Source organism: Hyposmocoma kahamanoa, unplaced genomic scaffold (genome assembly GCF_003589595.1).
Source record: "Hyposmocoma kahamanoa isolate Upper Pololo Valley unplaced genomic scaffold, ASM358959v1 78, whole genome shotgun sequence".
Taxonomy (NCBI): domain Eukaryota; kingdom Metazoa; phylum Arthropoda; class Insecta; order Lepidoptera; family Cosmopterigidae; genus Hyposmocoma; species Hyposmocoma kahamanoa.
Window position 1 is genome coordinate 10299363 of NW_020653945.1, and position 19741 is coordinate 10319103.

The following is a 19741-nucleotide window of genomic DNA, read 5'->3' on the forward strand; positions in this document are numbered from 1 at the left end:
GCTCTTCTACTCTGTAATTGCGTAACATTGCTATTTCTAATGTAAGTATAAAAAAACCATGCACATACACATGATATGTCAAATTATTAGTGGTTTAACACCCCCAAACGATTCCTTGCAAATATGCCTTTTTTTTCGTGGAGAAATCCTCCTAGGACACCTCTCCTCTGCGGGGGTAGCGGAGCGGTTATGCCGGACTCCCACCGGCTAAAACCCCACGGTGGCCTTCTCGGGTGCTCTAGTGGGAGAGATCCGGGATCGACTTAGCGCACCGGAACCCCCCCAGCACCTAGGAGGAGCTACGTCTTCCCTCTCCCCTCCTCACGACGAAACGGGCCACACCGCCCCGTCGTCCTCCTCGCGGCTGACAAACTTAATGGCGAACGGAGCCCCCGCTCCGATCGCCCGCAGCCGCGAAGGTACGCCGCCGCCATTGCAAATATGCCTATACACCGGCTATGATTGTTATTGAGTATCAGACTTGTAAGGGTTGGATGGAGCACACTTGTCAACATCAAGAGTGTGGGCGACAGCTCAAACAAAACACACCTTTAGTACCGGATGCAGTACTGAACCGTGCTGATAAGTGGTGTCCAAATATTAGGAGAGCTATTTCAAGAAACAATTTGGCGTCATTTGTGTTACCTTTGTGCCTATGTTTGAACAGGCAGTGTCAAAATAGTCTGAACGGTCATACTAAACATCATCATTCATCATTTCAGCCAAAAGACGTCCACTACGATCTGTCCTGCGCCGCTTGCATCCAGCGGATTCCCGCAGCCTTCACCAGCTCATCAGTCCACCTTGTGGGTGGTCTACCCACATCTACCAGTACTCGGTCGCCACTCGAGAACTCTTCGGCCCCATCGGCTATGTATTCTGCGAGCAATGTGCCCTGCCCATTGCCACTTAAGTTTTGCAATTCCTAGGGCAATGTGTCGGTTACTCTGGTTCCTTTGCGGATAATATAATTACTGCTTCAATTTCGCAACGAAACTCCGATCATAGCCCTTTCTATTGCCCTCTGAGTGACCTTGAGCCTTCTTAAGAGGCCCATAGTGAGCGACTACGTCTCAGTGCCGTAAGTCATCACCAGCAACACACACTGGTCGAAGACTTTTGTCTTGAGACACTGTGGTATTTTGGACAAGAAGATATGGTGTAATTTCCCGAACGCTGCTCAGCCGAGTCGGATTCCACGATTGACCTCTTTCTCGAAATTGTACCTAATTGGATAATTTGTCCTAGGTATACATAATTGTCAACAACTTCGAGTGTTATAACAATTAAACTTAATTATTGAAAATCATAATGTTTTTATTACCATGATATTTATATATTCTTATTTTAAGTGTTATTATTTTTGATACAAAGATCAAACAACACGTATTTAGAAGATTTCCTCCGATCTTTTTAGATATAATTTATTTAATGAGCAATTTTCAATATTTTCAGTTTTAGTTATAAATACACTTTAAATTCATCGTCATAAGGTAGCTATATTTTTGACAAAGCAAATATTTTGAGCATTATAAGCATTAGACATATAAAAATCAATCGCTTTTGATGTACCTACTTGGTCAGTTTTTTAGTTACTTACCTGTATTCGTATACAGCAGAAATGTTTGATAGTGAATTAATTTAAGTTCGATAATAAAAAAAACTGAACTAAAAAAATACATACCTCATCTACCAATTAATTGCAAGTACTTTACTAACCCACATCAAATCTAAATAAACAAGATAACAGTGTTTACCATTCGAAAGGGAATTATCTCTACTGTGAATTTTCAGTGTCAATTTTCAATGTATGTCGTTAATTTACTTGGTAAATGTTATTTTTATTTATTTATTTAAGTTGAAATATACAGGTAAGGTACAATAAAAGCTAAATTAAGACTAGGATTAAATTATATTAATAAAATTAAGTCCCCGCGGTAAAGTGCCCAAGATGTTTGCAGCGTTACCCTTTTGTATGGCTATATTAATGCGTTGGGCAAGGTAACTGCCGGCCCTGGGTTTCCCCGACAGTTTATTAATTTTATGGGTAAAAATTTTGTGCAGATGAAAGGCATTGGGACCCCACGGGAAAGGATTTCGACTCCAAAGGCTGTAAATAGGTATTCGAAGCCGAGGTCCTGGTACTTATTACTTTATATTCTTTTCGTCAGCTCCGCTGCGGAGCCAACCCTCAGTAAATTGTAACTCTTCCAGTAATTTCTTAGCCCATCAGGTTATTTATATGCGCCTAAATTTAGCCACAAGGATTAAACAACCAATTCCAACTGTTGTTTATTAAAAAAGTACATCGAATAATTCAGGAACACATGAAAGTCACCGTCTCGTCGGTGCATATTTGCAACAAGTCGTTTGGCGCGACTTTACTGCTCGTACGATCAAGTTCTCTATATTGATGTGGTGACGCATGAACATAAGTGTCATATTGCACCGGACACAACATATCAAAACACTACCCACATCACGTACACAACGTTCTATTAGCATCAAAAGCAGTAGAACACTCTAAACTAAACTCAAACAATTGTTTTTTTTTTTAAATATAGATGCACTATACATACATTAGGTAGCAGTAGAGCTCCTTGTGAAAAAATTTCGTCCAGAAAAGTAATGCCACCTTGCCTATTTCTGCCGCCAAGCAGTAATGTGAGCATTACTGCGTTCCGATTTTAAAGGGTAGCACATGGGACTTGCCAACGTACATCTCAGGTTGACGGGCGCAGTTATAGTACAGTTGTCAGTGTCTTCAGAACTATACGATATAAAGCTCTGAGTGTATCGCTTAACACCAGACACACGACTTGCTCATCCAGTCACTTGATATAAAAAAAATGTACGAAACCATGACTATTAAGAAAACTTGACACTCATAAGTTAACTCTAACAATAATAGAGCTAGGAGCTATAGCTTTAATATTTATGCAAAATAACGGTCTAAATAATTGGGTTCACCTGTAATTTGTTGTCTTTTTAAAATTTTTAAGCATTGTAACCTAGTTATGCCTAATTACCCATAAGTATGGATATCGATAATAACTACTATATGAATTGGAAATTTAAAGATTTTTTACGATTTACTCTATTATTATTTTCTGTCATTCATCCACAGGACCTGTAAAGAGTCTGAATTGGTGGTTTGTTCGAAAATTTACGCAATTTCGATCCCAAAAAATAGTTTCATTTGCTAATACTATATGAATGTCAATTTCAAAGTAGGTACACGTCTCAAGTACCACTTCAGAAATAATATTGATTGATTTATTTTATGAAACCATGTAACGAGACAAATAAGTCGTGGTAAGCGATACGCTTGTCCATAACAGTTGCAGTCCCACACGGCTTTAATTCACAAAGATCTGTGGGGCACTGCGACAGTCACCCTGAGACATAAGATGACAACTCTCATGTGCTTGTAATTTTATCAGCACTCTTGTCCTTAAAAACCGCAGTAAGGTCTTGGCAGCAAAAATAGGTAAGGAAGCAGTACTTTCTTGGACAAACTCTTTCAAATAGTCAAATCTACTACTAAAATTAGAATCATTAAAAATTATAAATAGATTTTTGCAACTTTTCTGGAAATTCGTGAAAGATTTATTATACAAGAAGCAATTTGACAATGTGAACTTGAGGCATATTATTTCGAATATCCATCGTACTAAATAAGAAAACAAGGCAGCAAACTTATCGAAAGATTGAGCATTTGCATACAATACCGTAGATATATTGGTCATTTCAAGTCTGTACACAGATTTAAAATCGCGTAAAATAAACTCGAATCGATTGTTGTAAAAAGTTAATGCACGTATGCATTAACTTTTTACAACAATCACTTCTTTAATAATGAACTAAATTGCAAATTACATTTGTTTATCTATAAACCCCAAACAAGTTCCGAATTTGACAAAAGTAAAAATTTTTTACTTGTTTCTTCTTTTGTGTAGGTAAATTTCAATCGTAAACAAATTTAATTGAATATTATTTAAAGGAATTAATAATAATCGTTAGAATCTCTAATAACAAAACGTATGTACCTAAATATATACGTACCGCCGGCGATCATGAACAAAATGGAGGAATCCACTATTTTACTTTTAGGACACTTATATTTGTTCTTGCACTTATATTTTGTTGTTCATATTGTTGCACACAGCTAGTACGTTTCGTACGTTTTGATTTATCATACAATATCAACAGTTTTTTCAACATTCGCTGTAGAGCAAATCTATTATAGGAACACAACGAAGTACATAAGACGAAGAAATAAAAATTTTCTACCAACAAACTTGACATTCCGCAACGATCAATTCGTTTTAGATTCAGTATACATGAGCGAACATATATAAACAATATACAACAATTCCAATGTTCTCAGGACTGTCATAAAACCATCAATTTATGAAGAGAAAAAAAAATTATTTAAAGTTTTATTTCGATCTTTACTGGAATGACGCACAAGTTTCTAGTCACAAGCTATTACAAACAGACAAATTTACAGAACACGATAAATGACTGTACTGTAGACAGTGACGTATATATCTCTCGCAACAAATAAATGTGTGAAATGTGCACACACTGATCAAACAGCCTGTAGAGTTATAGATGACGGATGTTTAAAATAATTATATAGTTAAACAAACCCTCTACACAACCATATAACTCTAAATACTTCCCACATTAACCAATTGGTTTTTACTATCAGCTAATAGTGCATTTCCCTTCCCTGGGACAGGAAAAAAGCAAAACTGCATTCAAATACAATATCCCGTTATGTTCGATATAAACAAATGAACGGGGTCTACTTGTAATTGGTAGAAGTAAGATATAATTCATATCTTTGTGAAAACACACAAGGTGTATAGAAAATGAAATTGTAAAAAAACATTTAAGTGTAGTTTCACTGTGTCCGGTCAAACATTAGGGCAGAAGTTAATCAATATTTTATTGACGTGGTTACTTTAGTATACTAAATTTTGACGTTAGGTATAACCATCAAACGTATCTAAAATTCATCACACATTATTTACAAGAATTATTTAACGTTTTCGCACTGCAATGCGTGGGATGAAGAGTATTCGTGCCAGAGTAGTTGCAATAACAAAGTTTTACACTTTGTGGTACTGTATGTGGGTCACTGAAAATTGTGAATAAAGTGACGCGCAATTATCTTGGGAATATGGGACTTATTTACGGGTTACTCTATAATAGTAAAGGTCAAGAATTTACTTACAATTAATGACCACAAGAAGAACTATATTTTGCCATACATAAATTTTACGAAGTGTGTAAACTTACATGTAACTAACGTAAGTGTTTAAGTATGCAGAATGACAAATTAACGGCAAGTAAAGTAATTTATTTTAATCTTCATTTCATTGACTTCTTACGTTTTGGCAGTTGCTATATTTGTCTATTTGTTTTTTCAAACAAACCAACGATTCGGGCTCTTTACAAGTCCCGTGGTCAGGGTTGACTCCACTGTACTTTATTTTTAAAAGTAAGTAATACTGTACAGTTAAGAGCACGGCAAGCTTGACTCTTTGTACTTTGGACCGTTCTTATCGAAAGCGGCATAGAGTTGGATTTAAATCTTAAGTGTCAAGCTTGAGGTGATATTGACCCTACATATTGACATCTTGGGTTCTCGCCATTGTCACACATTGTGAAACTATTTTTTCGGATCTAAATGGCATATATTTGTTTCTTTTTTTCAAACATAACAAGGTTTCGCGCCCTTAACAATTCCCATAGTATCGAGTACATCGATGTCTCATGGTCACGACTGACTGACTGAGCTTGTGATACTGTATATTATAAAGATTTGTAATAAATCGGTTGCCTTTACCGGGACTCGAACCGACCAAATAAAAAAAAAGGCTTCTGTATTTTTATGATACCGATGAAAAGGGTAAATATGAATTAAAGATTCCAGTAAATCAAATATGTGCAGTCTTAATGTTTTTTTTAAATCCTTAATGTTGATGTGACATAGGCGTGAAACGTCATTTATAATACTTGTACACTTACACGACTAGTAGTGATACTGAAGCGGTGGTGCTAGTATTCATTATTAATATTAATCCATTAAAGAAATTAGTCCTTTAAATTTCCGTGACTTTCTGGCCTTTACATTACCGTTATTAAACTTTTAACTTTGTTTTTAATTTCCAAATTGTTAACGATAGACAAAAAACGATTCTTTAGCTCATGCAACTGATACTTCTTATATAACGTTTTCAAATCGAACTTAAAACGCAAGTTGTCGACTATCCTGCTTGCCAGCACGTTTATCACGTCGGTTTTGTTCGCTCATGCAAAAGTTAACTTGTTTTCTAAGAACACCAACAGGAAAATTGTCATTTGTCGTTAAATTGTTATAGGTGTACAAACGCAAGTTTTTGTAAAGTTTAGGTTTCAACCTACCTAATGTACATACCATAGTACCAAAAATAAACGTGCAGCACGTATGAAAAGATTGATGCGAGTGGAAAAGGCGGAAGAAAGGAGCGTAGGAAGTGCGTACGCACGTTGGGTAATTTTCCGAAAAATTTCAAATAGTGGAAATTCTTCCCCATAAATTTCCGAAAAATTGTAAAAATATAATTCGAAGGCTCATATCACGTTCTATATAAAGCTCAGTTTATAGATACATCTTTTGAAGTTTTATTTAGCGTAAATTAAAAAAGTTATAGTAAAACGAGACTTCAAATGATTGGAAAACAGCGAAAAAAACAATCATAGGTAAAAAAATCTTTTAGCTCCACCGTTTTCATTCAGTATCTCCAACTTTTGACAGGTGTCAACTGTCCAATGTGAAAAAAATAGAGGAAGAATATAGAAAAAATATTCGGAAAAATTTATCAAAATGGAAATATTTGCTTGACCTAACACTACGCATCCCGTGAGAGACAGGCGTCTCGGATCTATATAAAGTGTAATGCATGAGTTTATTCATGGTTTATTCATGCAAACATTTCCATTTTGAAAGATTAATATTTTTCCGAAATTTATTAAATGTTTTTTTTTTTCAATAATTTTTTTTATTAATGAATACCTACATGAATTTTAAACGCTAGTAAATTAAATCGAGTTCTTACTTAATAATGGCTGTATTCAACGTTAAGAGTATTATGAATTGAAAAACAAAAATATACATTTTCCAGATCTAAAATCGTTTATCCAATGTTGCGAGTCCCATGGTCACGGCTTTCTGGCAGCCGTTCATAACTTCATTTCCAATGTCCTAATCGTCCTAAAAGATGTTATACACATTTAGCGGAACTCTAGTAAAACTCCAAAATAATGCAGTCTGAAATTACAAAATCTGGTCCGTAATTTTGCTTTTTTACTTTTTTCTAATTTGTCAATAAAAATCGATTGTATTTTTTTTTATTCATCTGTTCATTTCCCAGTAATACAGATTCGTCGAGTGGTGCGAAGTTGATTTTGTGTTCTTGTAAATTTTGTAAACTTTACTTGAAATTTTTTTTATTAAACTTTGATTTAATCAATGTTGTAGGTATTTCTTTTTTTCACAATATAATAAAAATGCATTTTGTTTCATTTTGATTTTTTTTAAAAAAAAGGTCAAGTAAAAATTTATTATGTCGATGTTAATTTAATTGCTACTTTATGTCTAATTCTTATTTGTTTAAATATAAACGTCACTATTTTATACTCACACTTTTTCCGGTACGTGTACCTGTGTTTGTATTATAATATTCAAAACAGGATTTCACGGAACTTCTTCACTAACTTAGTACAACAGCACTTTAACTTAAATGTGTGAAATGAATACTTTATTAAAAAATATCATTTCGGAAGTCAACTTTCATTGTTGCATGTTTCAGGTCATCACATAAAGATCACCTTTATAGGACACGCAACATTTTCCTTCAACATTTTGTATACTGCGATTCAAACGTCTGCAGTGTATTTTCCTCTTACTAATTAAACACATGTAAACCTAAAACACATTCAGTGTCCTCTACTTTTCTTGTAAATCAACTAGAAACTCACTTTTTAATTTCTCTATTTGTGCTAATCTGTGATTTTAAATCTATGAACTTATGGTTCCTAGAGCTTGACCTATGCCTTAGACTCCTTAGAGGATGGAAAAAATAGACTTTTTTACTCTTTATTTATTTAGGGACTTGGATCGTTACTGAATAGGGTCGTAGAATCATAATCACAGTTAAGTTGTTGTAAATATTTAAGTTTATTTCAGAAAATTCAAATCGGTGTACTTATTGTGATTGGAAAGGTTTATTGCAAAGGTTTGAATAGAAGCTTAAAAATATGTTATATTAACATTACTACAATGTTGTATAATAAATCACATACTTTGTTATGGCCTTAAATAGATGTTCACAATGGTCAGTTACATTAGTTATTTATGTTACCCATCGTAAAACAAGAGCCAGTATTTTAATACAAAGATGTCAAAACATCACACACGAGTTTATGATAGATAGATGTAGTTAAGTGTATATTGTAGTACAAATAAAGTCCTTTAGTACTGCAATAATATTATGTATGACACATTTACTTTACTAGCCATAATACAAATTCATTTTGATTTTCCATCTTAACATATAGAGAAACAAACAAGGAGCTTCTTTGCAAAGGCATACTAGTCATGAACTCTGTATGTATGTTACGCCGATTGGCAAATCCTTTCATCATTATGGCAAACATGTTTCACACTCCAGCATGGCGGCTACTACTAGTGACGCAAGCAGAGGCGATCCTGGAAACCATATAGTGTATGCTATCGATACGATAAGAAGAAGAATATACATTTGATTGCTTTTTTTATGATATCAAGTGACGGGACGAACAAGTTGTGCGCCTGATGGTAAGTTACACGTTTGTCCATAACAGTTGCAGTGCCACTCAGAGCTTTAAATCGCAAAGATCTGAGGGGCACTGCCACTGCGTCCGTCACCCTGAGACGTAAGTTGCCAAATCCCACGTGCCTGCAATTTCACCAGCACTCTTACTTTTTAAAACCAGAACACGTCATGCTGACATTACTGCTTAGCGGTAGAAATAGTTCAGGTGGCAGTACTTCCCCGGACAAACCCTTACACATGGAGCTCTACTGCTACTAAATGTGATAGGTACATAGTTCAGATTTGTTGTTTATATTGATTGCTGTAAAGAGTTTACTAAAGACCTCTACACAATTTCAAATAGAAATATGACGAAATATAATTACGAAAGTACAAGGTTGCGAGACCTTCATCATCGCTGAAAAGGAGAACAGGTTCAACGGCTCCATTTTGCAGCTTGTCCGTACTGTGTGGCTGCGCAGGCGCACACACCGCACTGCGTAGCAGGGCGGCAAGTTTCTCACGCATCGCATCGCACATGCGTTCCCCGCCTTGACACCCGTCGGCGCCGGCGCCGCGACGCCTTTACGCCGTAAAGCACGCGAGAATCGCAAGCGCCCGCGCGCACGTCGCCAAGCCAAATTCAATCGTACTAAATTCAAAATAAATCCGAGGCGCGAACATCCACAACCAATCTTTTATAAACCAATGTCAAACAGTCAAACACTGCACCAATATCACTGTTACAAACGATGATACAATCAACACGATGTTTAATTATCGAACACGAACATATTGCTTACGTTACAGAAATTAATGTTATAGAGACCTTTAAAGCACGAGTCACGCGGAAATTTTCGATTTTGAGCAAAAATGTACTGAAAATTTTCTGAAATCTGTAACAACAATCACTACCTAATTATGATATTGAATGATTTTGGAAAAATGAAAGTTGGCGTCGTGTAAAATCGGTTACGTTAGACTCTGCGATGTGAGCTTGGGGCGACGTGTCGGGACCGACTGTCTATTCCCGGCGCGAACGAGCACGTGGGCACCCGGCGGCCGCCAACGCCCGCCCACCGATCAATGGGCGAGATCCGACACCTGAGCCTTCGCCCTTTATGTCACACTTATCATCATGCATGACAACGATAACGTCGCCGCATAAATAAACAAACAAAATAAAGCAGTGCTTTTTAATTATCATTTATGCAAATTTTAACTTTTGCGATTTTGCTCGTTCTGGCGTAATCAAAATAGAGCAAGTGTTCACGAATGAAGAAAAAAGCTGAGCTGGTAACTCTGTCATATTTCTTCTCAATATTACGAATTATTATGTTAGAAGTACCTACTCTTAAAGATCGATACTACTTACATGTCGCTGAATTGTGGCCCGTTTTGGAAATTGTATTCGAAAACCATGAACGACCAAACGACGGGTAATGAGACGACGTAATGAATTAGATTGGTCCTTGTAAGGGCATCTCCACAATAATTCACGTGGAATAGACTTAGCCGGCCAGAAGAAGCGTTACGACCATGCAATAATAAGTGCGAAAACTCCCTGCGGAAACGTAACGCGCAATGTCTTTTTCACTCTTTTCTGATGTCTGACTGAAGTTTAATGCGAATCCGTCGATAATTAGTATGGTACCTACTTCCTTATAAGCACGAACGGTGTAAAAATTACTTTAAAAAAAATGAAGAAAAGCAGAGAACAATAACAATATTTATCTCAAAATAGCGGTTCCTAAGCTCTACATTTTTAAAATTTCAGTTTAGTTTATATTCTAAGTCGAATTTAACTTCTATCGACTCTTCATTTATGAAATTAACTACAAACTTTCATTTAAATTTATTGATTTTATGAACTAGATTTTGTAATTGGATATTAAAGTATTTTCCCCGGATCTAAATGAAGTATGTAGGTATCTTTTTCCATCAAACCAACGAACGGGTCCTTTACTGGTCCTTTGGTCACGGCTGACTGAGATGGTAAGCGGATAATGTAGATGCAGTTAGAGTAGTAGCAGTAGACCCGGAATTCGCGAATAGTTTTTCTTTATGTAAATCTTTGAATTCAATATACCTGTTATAATGTAGATACAAATTTTAAACTACGAGTTTTAAAATATTCACATTAAAAAGTAGAGTTTCAACAATAATAACTATACATACCATTCTCGTAGCCATTATAGTGCGATTCAACAAATGCACATTTGCACGTTATAATGCGCTCGTTTGGCACTACATCACACATTTTGCTACTTATTAAAAGCACTTTTAGAATTGCAGTTGCTTTCAACTTTAATGAAACAAAACTCGGCCGTAATTCTTCCAATTAAAGGTTACTTTCGAGGTAAAGGTAGCAATTTGACATGTAATTCTAAACTGAACTGACACGTGAAAGCAACATTCATTGTGCCTTTCTGACATGTTTTATTTTAGTTTATAAATACCTGCATATACACTCGTATATACCTTAGAATAAAGTTCAATCTCCAAAAGTGGCGTTAAATTACATATAGATAATTGATTACATTACGAATGTGAATGTGATAAAATGTTTTAGTTTAGATTAAATGTTCGAGGATTTTTAGATATCAATGATTGGTGCACTACCTGCGTACATCAGATTTGGATGTAAGTAGCAAGATGATAAATTGACGTAGGTACTTTACGCAATATCATATAAAAATGAGCGTAAATATTTTAGTGAAAATGTAGACTTACATTTTACTATTATATGATAGTGTATGCTCTAAGTGTAAGAAAAATTAGAGTACTTGTAACGTAGCAGTGTGTGTGCGCATAAAAAAACATTGAAATAAAATGTACACCGTTATTATTGTCAAACATCTATGCAGTTATAAAATGAAGGAAAATAATAATGTACCAAACAACCACACCAATTGCCTGGTTTCAAACTAGTAAATACCCTCCACTATGAGAACCAGTACCAGAGCAACGGAACTCACTCTGGGGCACTTCCCAGAATTCTCAAGCCTGTTTGTTGATTGTTGAAAAGTTCATTTATTCCTAAATTGGCTCTACCGAGAGTCGAACCTCGAGCCTCCTCATCCCGTGACCATAGCACAAAAAAAGTCAAATAAAAGATGGAAAGAAGTCAAAAATGCTTTCTTTCACTGTAATGAAATATCCTTTTTTTATTTTTTATATATATCAGTTCACAAAACTGGATACAAATTCTTAAATAAAATAAAAGTGGTAAACATTATAAAGTCTAGACGTGAACACAACATTTCGTATTTACAACAAAGAAGTGCTTAAATAATATTATAGTAATTTAAAATTTACATTTACTATTTATTAAAAAAAATAGACAATTAAGACCCGTCGTGCATTCAGCACATAAGACATTTTATTATTGAATTCCTAGCTAAGACCACAGAACCAGAGAATACATCAAAATAGAATCAGATAGCATTACAAGTCTACTTGCACATGCGATATACTGGACAGTGTTGACTGAGGTTGGTTCTACAAGTTGGAAATGAAAAAGTTTTAGGATTGAGTAGGCGGCTTCCGGGACGAAAGACGGACAGGTACAGGCGCTCGAGTATATCAGGTGCATCTATGACACCATGAATAAGTTTGAATAAAAAGATCAGATCGAGCGATTTTCGGCGAATTTGCAATGAGGACATATTAAGAGAGACGTGTCTCATATGAAAATAAGTATTTACATGTAAATTTATTATACGTAAGACGATACAGGAAACGTTTTTAAACACGTTCAATTCTATCCGAATGAACCTGTTAACATAGGTTTCAGATAGTGGAGCAGTATTCTAAAATAATACGTATAAAACTATTATAAATTAAAATTGATATTGTTGGTTCATTACAAATTTTGTTTAAGAAGTTTTACCGATACTGTAAAAAGTTAATGTCTTAAATTTGTACCCTTGATATAATAAAGCCAAAAATGTTTTATTACATGAAAGTCATAAAAATAATACAATCTACACAAAACAAATTATGTATTATATGAACACTTACAACAGTCCGATTGAAGCACAAAAAAGTGAACAAGTAATTTAATTCATAGAATCTTCAAACTTTTCTCCGAAAAGTTGTCATTTTGCTGATATGGCCTTATTACTAAGTGTGTATTTACCTACACTGTAAATAAAACCATTTAGCCCCTGTTGATTGCATCTCGAATTGATGTAATTAGAATCGTTGGCACTCATTGTACTGGAAATGGTACGATTGAATCAATTACTAACATTACGATCGATATAATACTTTTCTGTTTACAAATATGCAACGAGTGTTACACCTGCAAATTTTGCAATTTCTTAAGCATTCACAGAACGATAAATTGGCAAGAAACCAATTATTTGAATCATAATTTGATTAAGTTTGAGCAATAAAGGCATGTTAATTTCTAATTTTATGGTTTCTGTAATGTTCTGGTTTGATATTCACCGTAGATTGCCTGCAACTAGCTGGAATATTTTAAATTTTCAACAAAAACTTTGATTCATGGAGCTTATCTCAGTGCCGGGCTGTGGCCAACGTCAAAAGATTGTTTATTAATATCTTTCTATATTTACATTCTTGGTGAAAAGTGAATGTATTTTACGTAAATTTATTTATTTATAGAAGCGTATAATCTAAACTACAGTCAATAGTTACACATGATGTAAATTTACATATGAAACAATAATAAAAATGCGTAGCACACATGAACATATACAGCGACCAACACGAGGTGTAAACCATGTGCAAACACACACCCAGAAAAAGGTTAGGTTTGGGGTGAACAAAGACATATTACGGACAACCCCCATTGAGGTCGATCACCCTGAAATACATGATCCATCGGACGCTCCGCCCTTAAGTTTTCATTATCTTACAAAACAATTTGATTTATTTCTTTTCATTTTAATCGATAGTCTAGAATAGAATTTCGTCAGCCGTGACCACAAGACCTGTAAAGAGCCTGGACCGTTGGGATTGTTTGTAAAAACAAATATATTCGATTTATATCCGAAAAAATAGTTTCATTTCCTAGACTAGGTCTTAGTTAGTGTGTGTAGGTTCCTTAATAATAGACTTTATTTTTAAACTTGCATAGGTTTGAACAAAGCACACGGATACATACACTTATATTTACAAAATATACTATTATAGTGAGATGAAAAACTATAATTGTGAGGGGTTCTCAGACGTTGCCGTCAAGACAGCCAGTTAAACTCATGTCGATGTCGGTCTGCTGTAGGTTGTTTTTTTGAATATATGTAGTCATACAGAGAGCTAGGTTAAGTCTAATAATACAAATAATACAATATATATCTAATTTTCATCAGCTTATTGTACGCTTAGCGTATTGACTTTCTTAAAAGAGATGTAGCAGTTACTCGGCCGGATTTGGTTATGTATCTTGACCTCGTATACCAGATTTATGAGGGGTTTATTACCTATTATCTATTACTATATCTATTGCTTAAAACAGATTTGGTACAAAACTAATTTTGTAAAAAAATATCCATTATTTTCTGAATGTAGAAACTTAATTCCCGTATTGAGGAGAATTTTAATGTTGTTCGATACAAAAGAAATCCCGAATACATAAATATATATTTGTAAAAATAAGAAGAAAGTTCTGATACATTGAGCGCTGTCTAGGGAGACAATCTGTCGCCAAAGGAATGCCCTTCAAACAACCTTTTCCTTTCCCCGGGGGTTGTATTTACGCTGTAGTAGATTTTCCTTCATTATTTTCTTTGTCGACATAGTTTTCCTTTCATGCTTTTTTATCGTCAAAGAAAGAATGATAATAATGTTCCAGATAACTACACCGCACCTGGTGTCTAACTAGGGAATTCCCTATGCTATGATTACCAGAGCAGTAAAATTAACTACAGGGCACTCAAAACACAGAACCACTTTAGAAAAGTTCCTTTCCAAATTGGTGACACCTGGAACTGAAACCGGAATCTCCGCATCTAGCGCCCATAGTGCAGACTGCTGGGCCACCAAGCTCATAAATAACCTCTCATAGGGACAATTTTGGACGCTGGGTTTTATACTTAGTACGTTCTCATTATTATTAATTTAAACTTTAAAAGTAAAGATCAGTGTGCATTGCACGTACGAATAAAAATAATATTGTCCCTATGACGGCGTCATTTGATGAACGTAGGACCAAATTCAGTGGCGATAATCCAAAACCAAATTTTTTTAAATGTTTAGTAAATAGACCTTTTACGTGACTTTAAGTGGAAGAATGTAAATAAGGTTGAAAATTACACCACCGGGTTACAACGACTATGTTTACAAAATATCAAGATTTATATCCCAATATAAGCAAAACGTGACTACACACATGCTTGCAAAGCAAATAGTTGGTTTTTGTTTTGTGGTTCTGCGTTTTAATCTGTACATTCTGCGAATTTGTAATACCAAGAAAACATTATGTAGGCAGTGAAGAGATACATAATGAGTTTAGATATCAATCAAACTTAGTAATCAATTTCAAGTACTGCGCTAAATTATAAATTGAATAATGCTGATAGCAATAACGTGGCAACTAACACGATCATAGTTTTGAGAAAATGGCGCCTAAAGATTTTTATCGTGGTTTCGTTACAGGATTTCGTCGACTGTTTTTATATTATTTTAATATTTGGAGATATCAAACACTTACTTTGTGTTTGTAAAATGTAAACGAGACGACAAACTACAATTTGGCATTAACATCTCATTTTTCCAGTTTTTGCTGGTTAACAAATTATTGCTTATCAACATCCAATCATTATTTTCTGAATTAAAAATGTTATAATTTGGACGAAAAGAAAACCAATGACATGTTAAGAATAGTGCAGAAAAGAAGCTTATTAAAGATAATAGATAAACAAAGGGGAAAGATGTTAGGGCACTTGATACGTCACGACAGATTTCTTGAAAGCATTATCTTTAAGAAGGGAAAATTGAAGGAAAGAGTGACAGAGGAAGACCGAGACAAAGTAGATCAGATAAAGGGAAAAAGTTAATGTCGTATCGCATCGAAAGTCAAAGTTAGTACAAGAGCTGAGGTCTTAAATAAGACGAATATTTTGATACGGTTTTAGTTTTCGCAAATTATTATTCATTTTACGAAAGTTTAATAAATAAAAGTAAAATAAAATAAAATGTACTATTTTTCGGTGAAGGAAAACATTATGATGAAACCTACACATCAAAGAAGGTTCTCAACTTTCTGAAAACGTGTGAAGTCATTGGGTCAGAGTGGCGGACTGGCCTAAATCCTCGCCTGAGAGGAGACCTGTGTCCAGCAGCGGGACGTATAAATGGGTTGATGATTTACGAAACAGTTCAATAATGTACGCTGATGTACGCTGTACTTTACACACACCGTATTATAGTAAATGGCGCATGTTGCAATAGAGCTCCTTGTGAAAGAGTTCGTCTAGAGGGAAATACTGCCACCTTACCTACTTCTGCCGCCAAGCAGTAATTTGAGCATTACTGCATTCCGGCTTGAAAGGGTAAGGGTGGAATTACAGACAGTTGGGACTTGACAACTTAGGTCTCAAGGTGACGGACGCGGTGGCAGTACCCCTAAGATTTTTGCGATTTAAAAGCTCTGAGTGGCAGTGCAACTGTTATGGATAGGATTCCACCAGACACGCGACTTGTTCATTCCGTCACTTGGTATTATAAAACAAAATTTTTACTGTCTTCCTTTGAGGTAGGCAGAAGCTACCTTCACGTACCCCTTTCGATTCCTTCATTCGCATCAGGCTCTTCAATATAAAAATAAGTTACAAAATTAATAAAATAGCTTTTATATACTTATTTGTAAAGTAAGCACTCATAGTTAAATACACAAATACTATACTACTAATAATAAATACTATACTAATATTTAGGCAGTAAAATATTATATAGGCGGAAAATTTGTCTCCATAGAGTCGAAAATAAGTTTAAATTTTGCACATAATATGTGAAACAAATGTTAAATTTCTATGCTTTAAATATACCCAATCAGGCGCATAGAATACCAAATACTGTATGCAAAAATGCGTAGGCATTTATAATTAGAACGGCCGGCAGTTATTCTGAGATAGCCAGTCACATGACAGTATTACAAATAAACTTTTTTTTTCGAAAAGTCGTTTTAGTGGCTTATTTAGAACGCTATGCAAGTTTAACGATATAAATTACAATGTTGTTTTCCGTTGCTAGGAAAACTTTCCTCTCACATTAAAGATAGAACAATGGTAGCTTTGTGTAACAAATTGACAATTAACAACCAACAGATAATGATATTGAGTGAAGTCTTGAATACTCGAATCAGTAAGTGCCCTGTTAAACTCTTAACGAAGGTGACCTTGAAAGCTGCGAGAGCCCTACATCTTCAGCTAATAGAAATCTCTTTAGCGGAGTAAAATCAGCGGCAGTGGACCAATCAATAAATTCCACGCATGCGTCATGACGACTTTAGATGTTACCGTGAACTTGAACAGCGTACGTGAATTTTAAAATTCAAAATAACTTTGCAACCGTGCTTGAAATCAATTGGCTCGTATCAATAATTTTAATAAAACAGGCTTTAGTACAATAATGTATAGGTAATAAAAATCGTCTCGAGGACACAAAAAATTGTATTACTAGAGTGTGCCAACTCTTTTTATAATTTTCACTCTTTATTGCTTACGAAGAACGTTTATTAAAAACAAATATTAAGGTATTTTATTTTTTAAGCACCTTTGTTAACTTTATTGCATGTAATTAGTTCCTGCATATTTTATATAACATATTATGACGAGATTAGTGGATGTACTCGTAATATTTCATGTGTACAGCGACGATATGCAGACTTTATTGAAAATTTTAAAGAAAAATTTGTTTAAAGCGAATGATCTTATATACGTATAAAAATCTAATAATGTAACACAATGCATTGTACAATATTTGTGTTGGCGTTTTAACGGTTTTAACGTATTTACCTAACATAGTTACGTATTTTTAGGTTCACAGTCCAAAAAAAAACTGATTATTAGAGACTTTTCTACACAATAAAACAAAAAGGAACTTGCTTTCAAAATATTACCAATTGTTAAGTTGTAAAAGAAGATCTGACTAAATTACGTAGGAGTCGTTGTATTATTATACATACATACTTTCACTAAATACTATTTGCTGTAACTAAACTCGACAATGTATTTATAAATCGATCGATACAGTATTAGCATTTACAAGTGTAAAATATATATAATCTCCTTAACAGTTTAGCAGAAACACTCGTAAACTACAACATTGATGAAAATTTTTGAATTTTAGTATATGTTGTTATCTGTACACACCATTCAAAGAAACAAAACTTATTTCACCGATTGGTCAAGTTTATCGTACATATTTTATTTATGAAAATTTTGACTTCGTGCAGTCATTTGATAGACAGTATGCAAAAAGTTATTGCCTAAATTATCAAAAAGTCCAATTGAATTCTCGTATTAGTTTTGAAATTAGCTGAGTTACAAAATAGCCTGATCGTTCGTTAGAGAGAGCGATCCTAGTTAGTTCAATAGTTCAATCGGTCGACTGAACTAGGTCGGTCTTCTAGTTCATTTAGTTCATCTAGTTCCTTAGTTAGTTGGTTCGTCTTGTTCTTGCTCGGACGTTGAACGAACGCTCCAAACTAATAATTTTATTCACTTGAACTACTACTACTACGGACTTCTAGCATTATGAGGTCAACACTACACTGTATTAAATATTTAAAAATACGATTTGTATGGAATCGGCACTATTTGATTTTCCTTCATATTTTCAGTAGTTCATGTCGGTCAGTGTCGGGAATATATTTCTAATAGTTCGTAGTTCGTGAACTACACAAGCCTATTACAAAATGGCCACCGTAAAGACATAACGATTTCCCGCGAAAAAATGTCAGAAAATTAAATTATCGAAAAATTATTTATGATCGGGCAGTATGGCTAATTGGACGCCTTTAATTTAAAGTCAGTAATGGCCACCGTAAAGACATAACGATTTCCCGGGAAAAAATGTCGAAAAATTAAATTATTGAAATGTTATTTAAGTAGGAAATGAAACTATTTTTCGGATTTAAATCGCGTATATTTGTTTTTTCAAACAAACCGACGTTTCGGGCCCTTTACAGATCCCATGGTCACGGTTGACTGAGGTTTCTCTTATATTGGACAAACGAAGCGAAGTATTTGTACCAGCGTCAAAGAACATATAGCTGATGTCAAACACCGTCGCGTCTGCAGTCTGCAGTCTGCGAGCATGTCATGGATAAACCTACACATTTAATGAAGTTTGACAAACCCCAGGTCCTTGCAAAAGAAGTCCGTTATCTACTCAGGATGCTGCGAGAGACTATTGAAATTAAAAAACATCCTAATTTCAACAGGGAAGATGATTTACCCGTACCGCCAGTTTTGAAAAAAGAAATAGACGCGATTTAAATAGGAAAAATAGTTTCATTTCCTATGTGTAACAATCGCGAAAACCTAAGAACTCGATAAATTATTCATGATCTGGCAGTACAGCTAATTGGACGATTTTAATTTAAAGTTAGTATCATATTTTTATTCTTCGTGACGCACTTGACACGGTGAATTTGATAATAAAAATCTTAGTAGAAATGGTAAAAAATTGATTCAAGAGTAGTTTTTGTTGCGCACTGGTATTTTTTTACTATGACAGGGATCACTTCAGTGTTGTAGGCTCTAGATAAGACCCGCTTTCAAGCATTACGACAAGAAGTATCTCTTATCGAAACATATTGTTTAGAGATATTAAATATTAAATCAAAAGAAAAGTATAAATAAACACAATAAAAAAATCCTTTTCTTGGTAAGTAAGTATCCTAACTTGTTTTACCCCTT

The 19741-nt window shown here is 34.6% G+C and overlaps 1 protein-coding gene across 2 annotated transcripts in view; it reads right to left on the reverse strand.

The window, feature by feature from the left end:
• Positions 1–19741, reverse strand: part of LOC113232958 (b(0,+)-type amino acid transporter 1-like) — a 48039-nt gene that overhangs the window by 23876 nt on the left and 4422 nt on the right. Inside the window, exons 1-2 of one of the 2 annotated variants that reach the window (XM_026467877.1) lie at positions 9826–9985; positions 9257–9745 (exon numbers count right to left, since the gene is read on the reverse strand). The exons of the other annotated variant lie outside the window; for it this stretch is intronic. Of the exons in view, the coding sequence (XP_026323662.1) occupies positions 9257–9389 (133 nt within the window). The 5' untranslated portion in view covers positions 9390–9745; positions 9826–9985. Of the gene's footprint in view, positions 1–9256; positions 9746–9825; positions 9986–19741 lie in introns of those variants that run through there. 2 annotated transcript variants of the gene reach the window in all.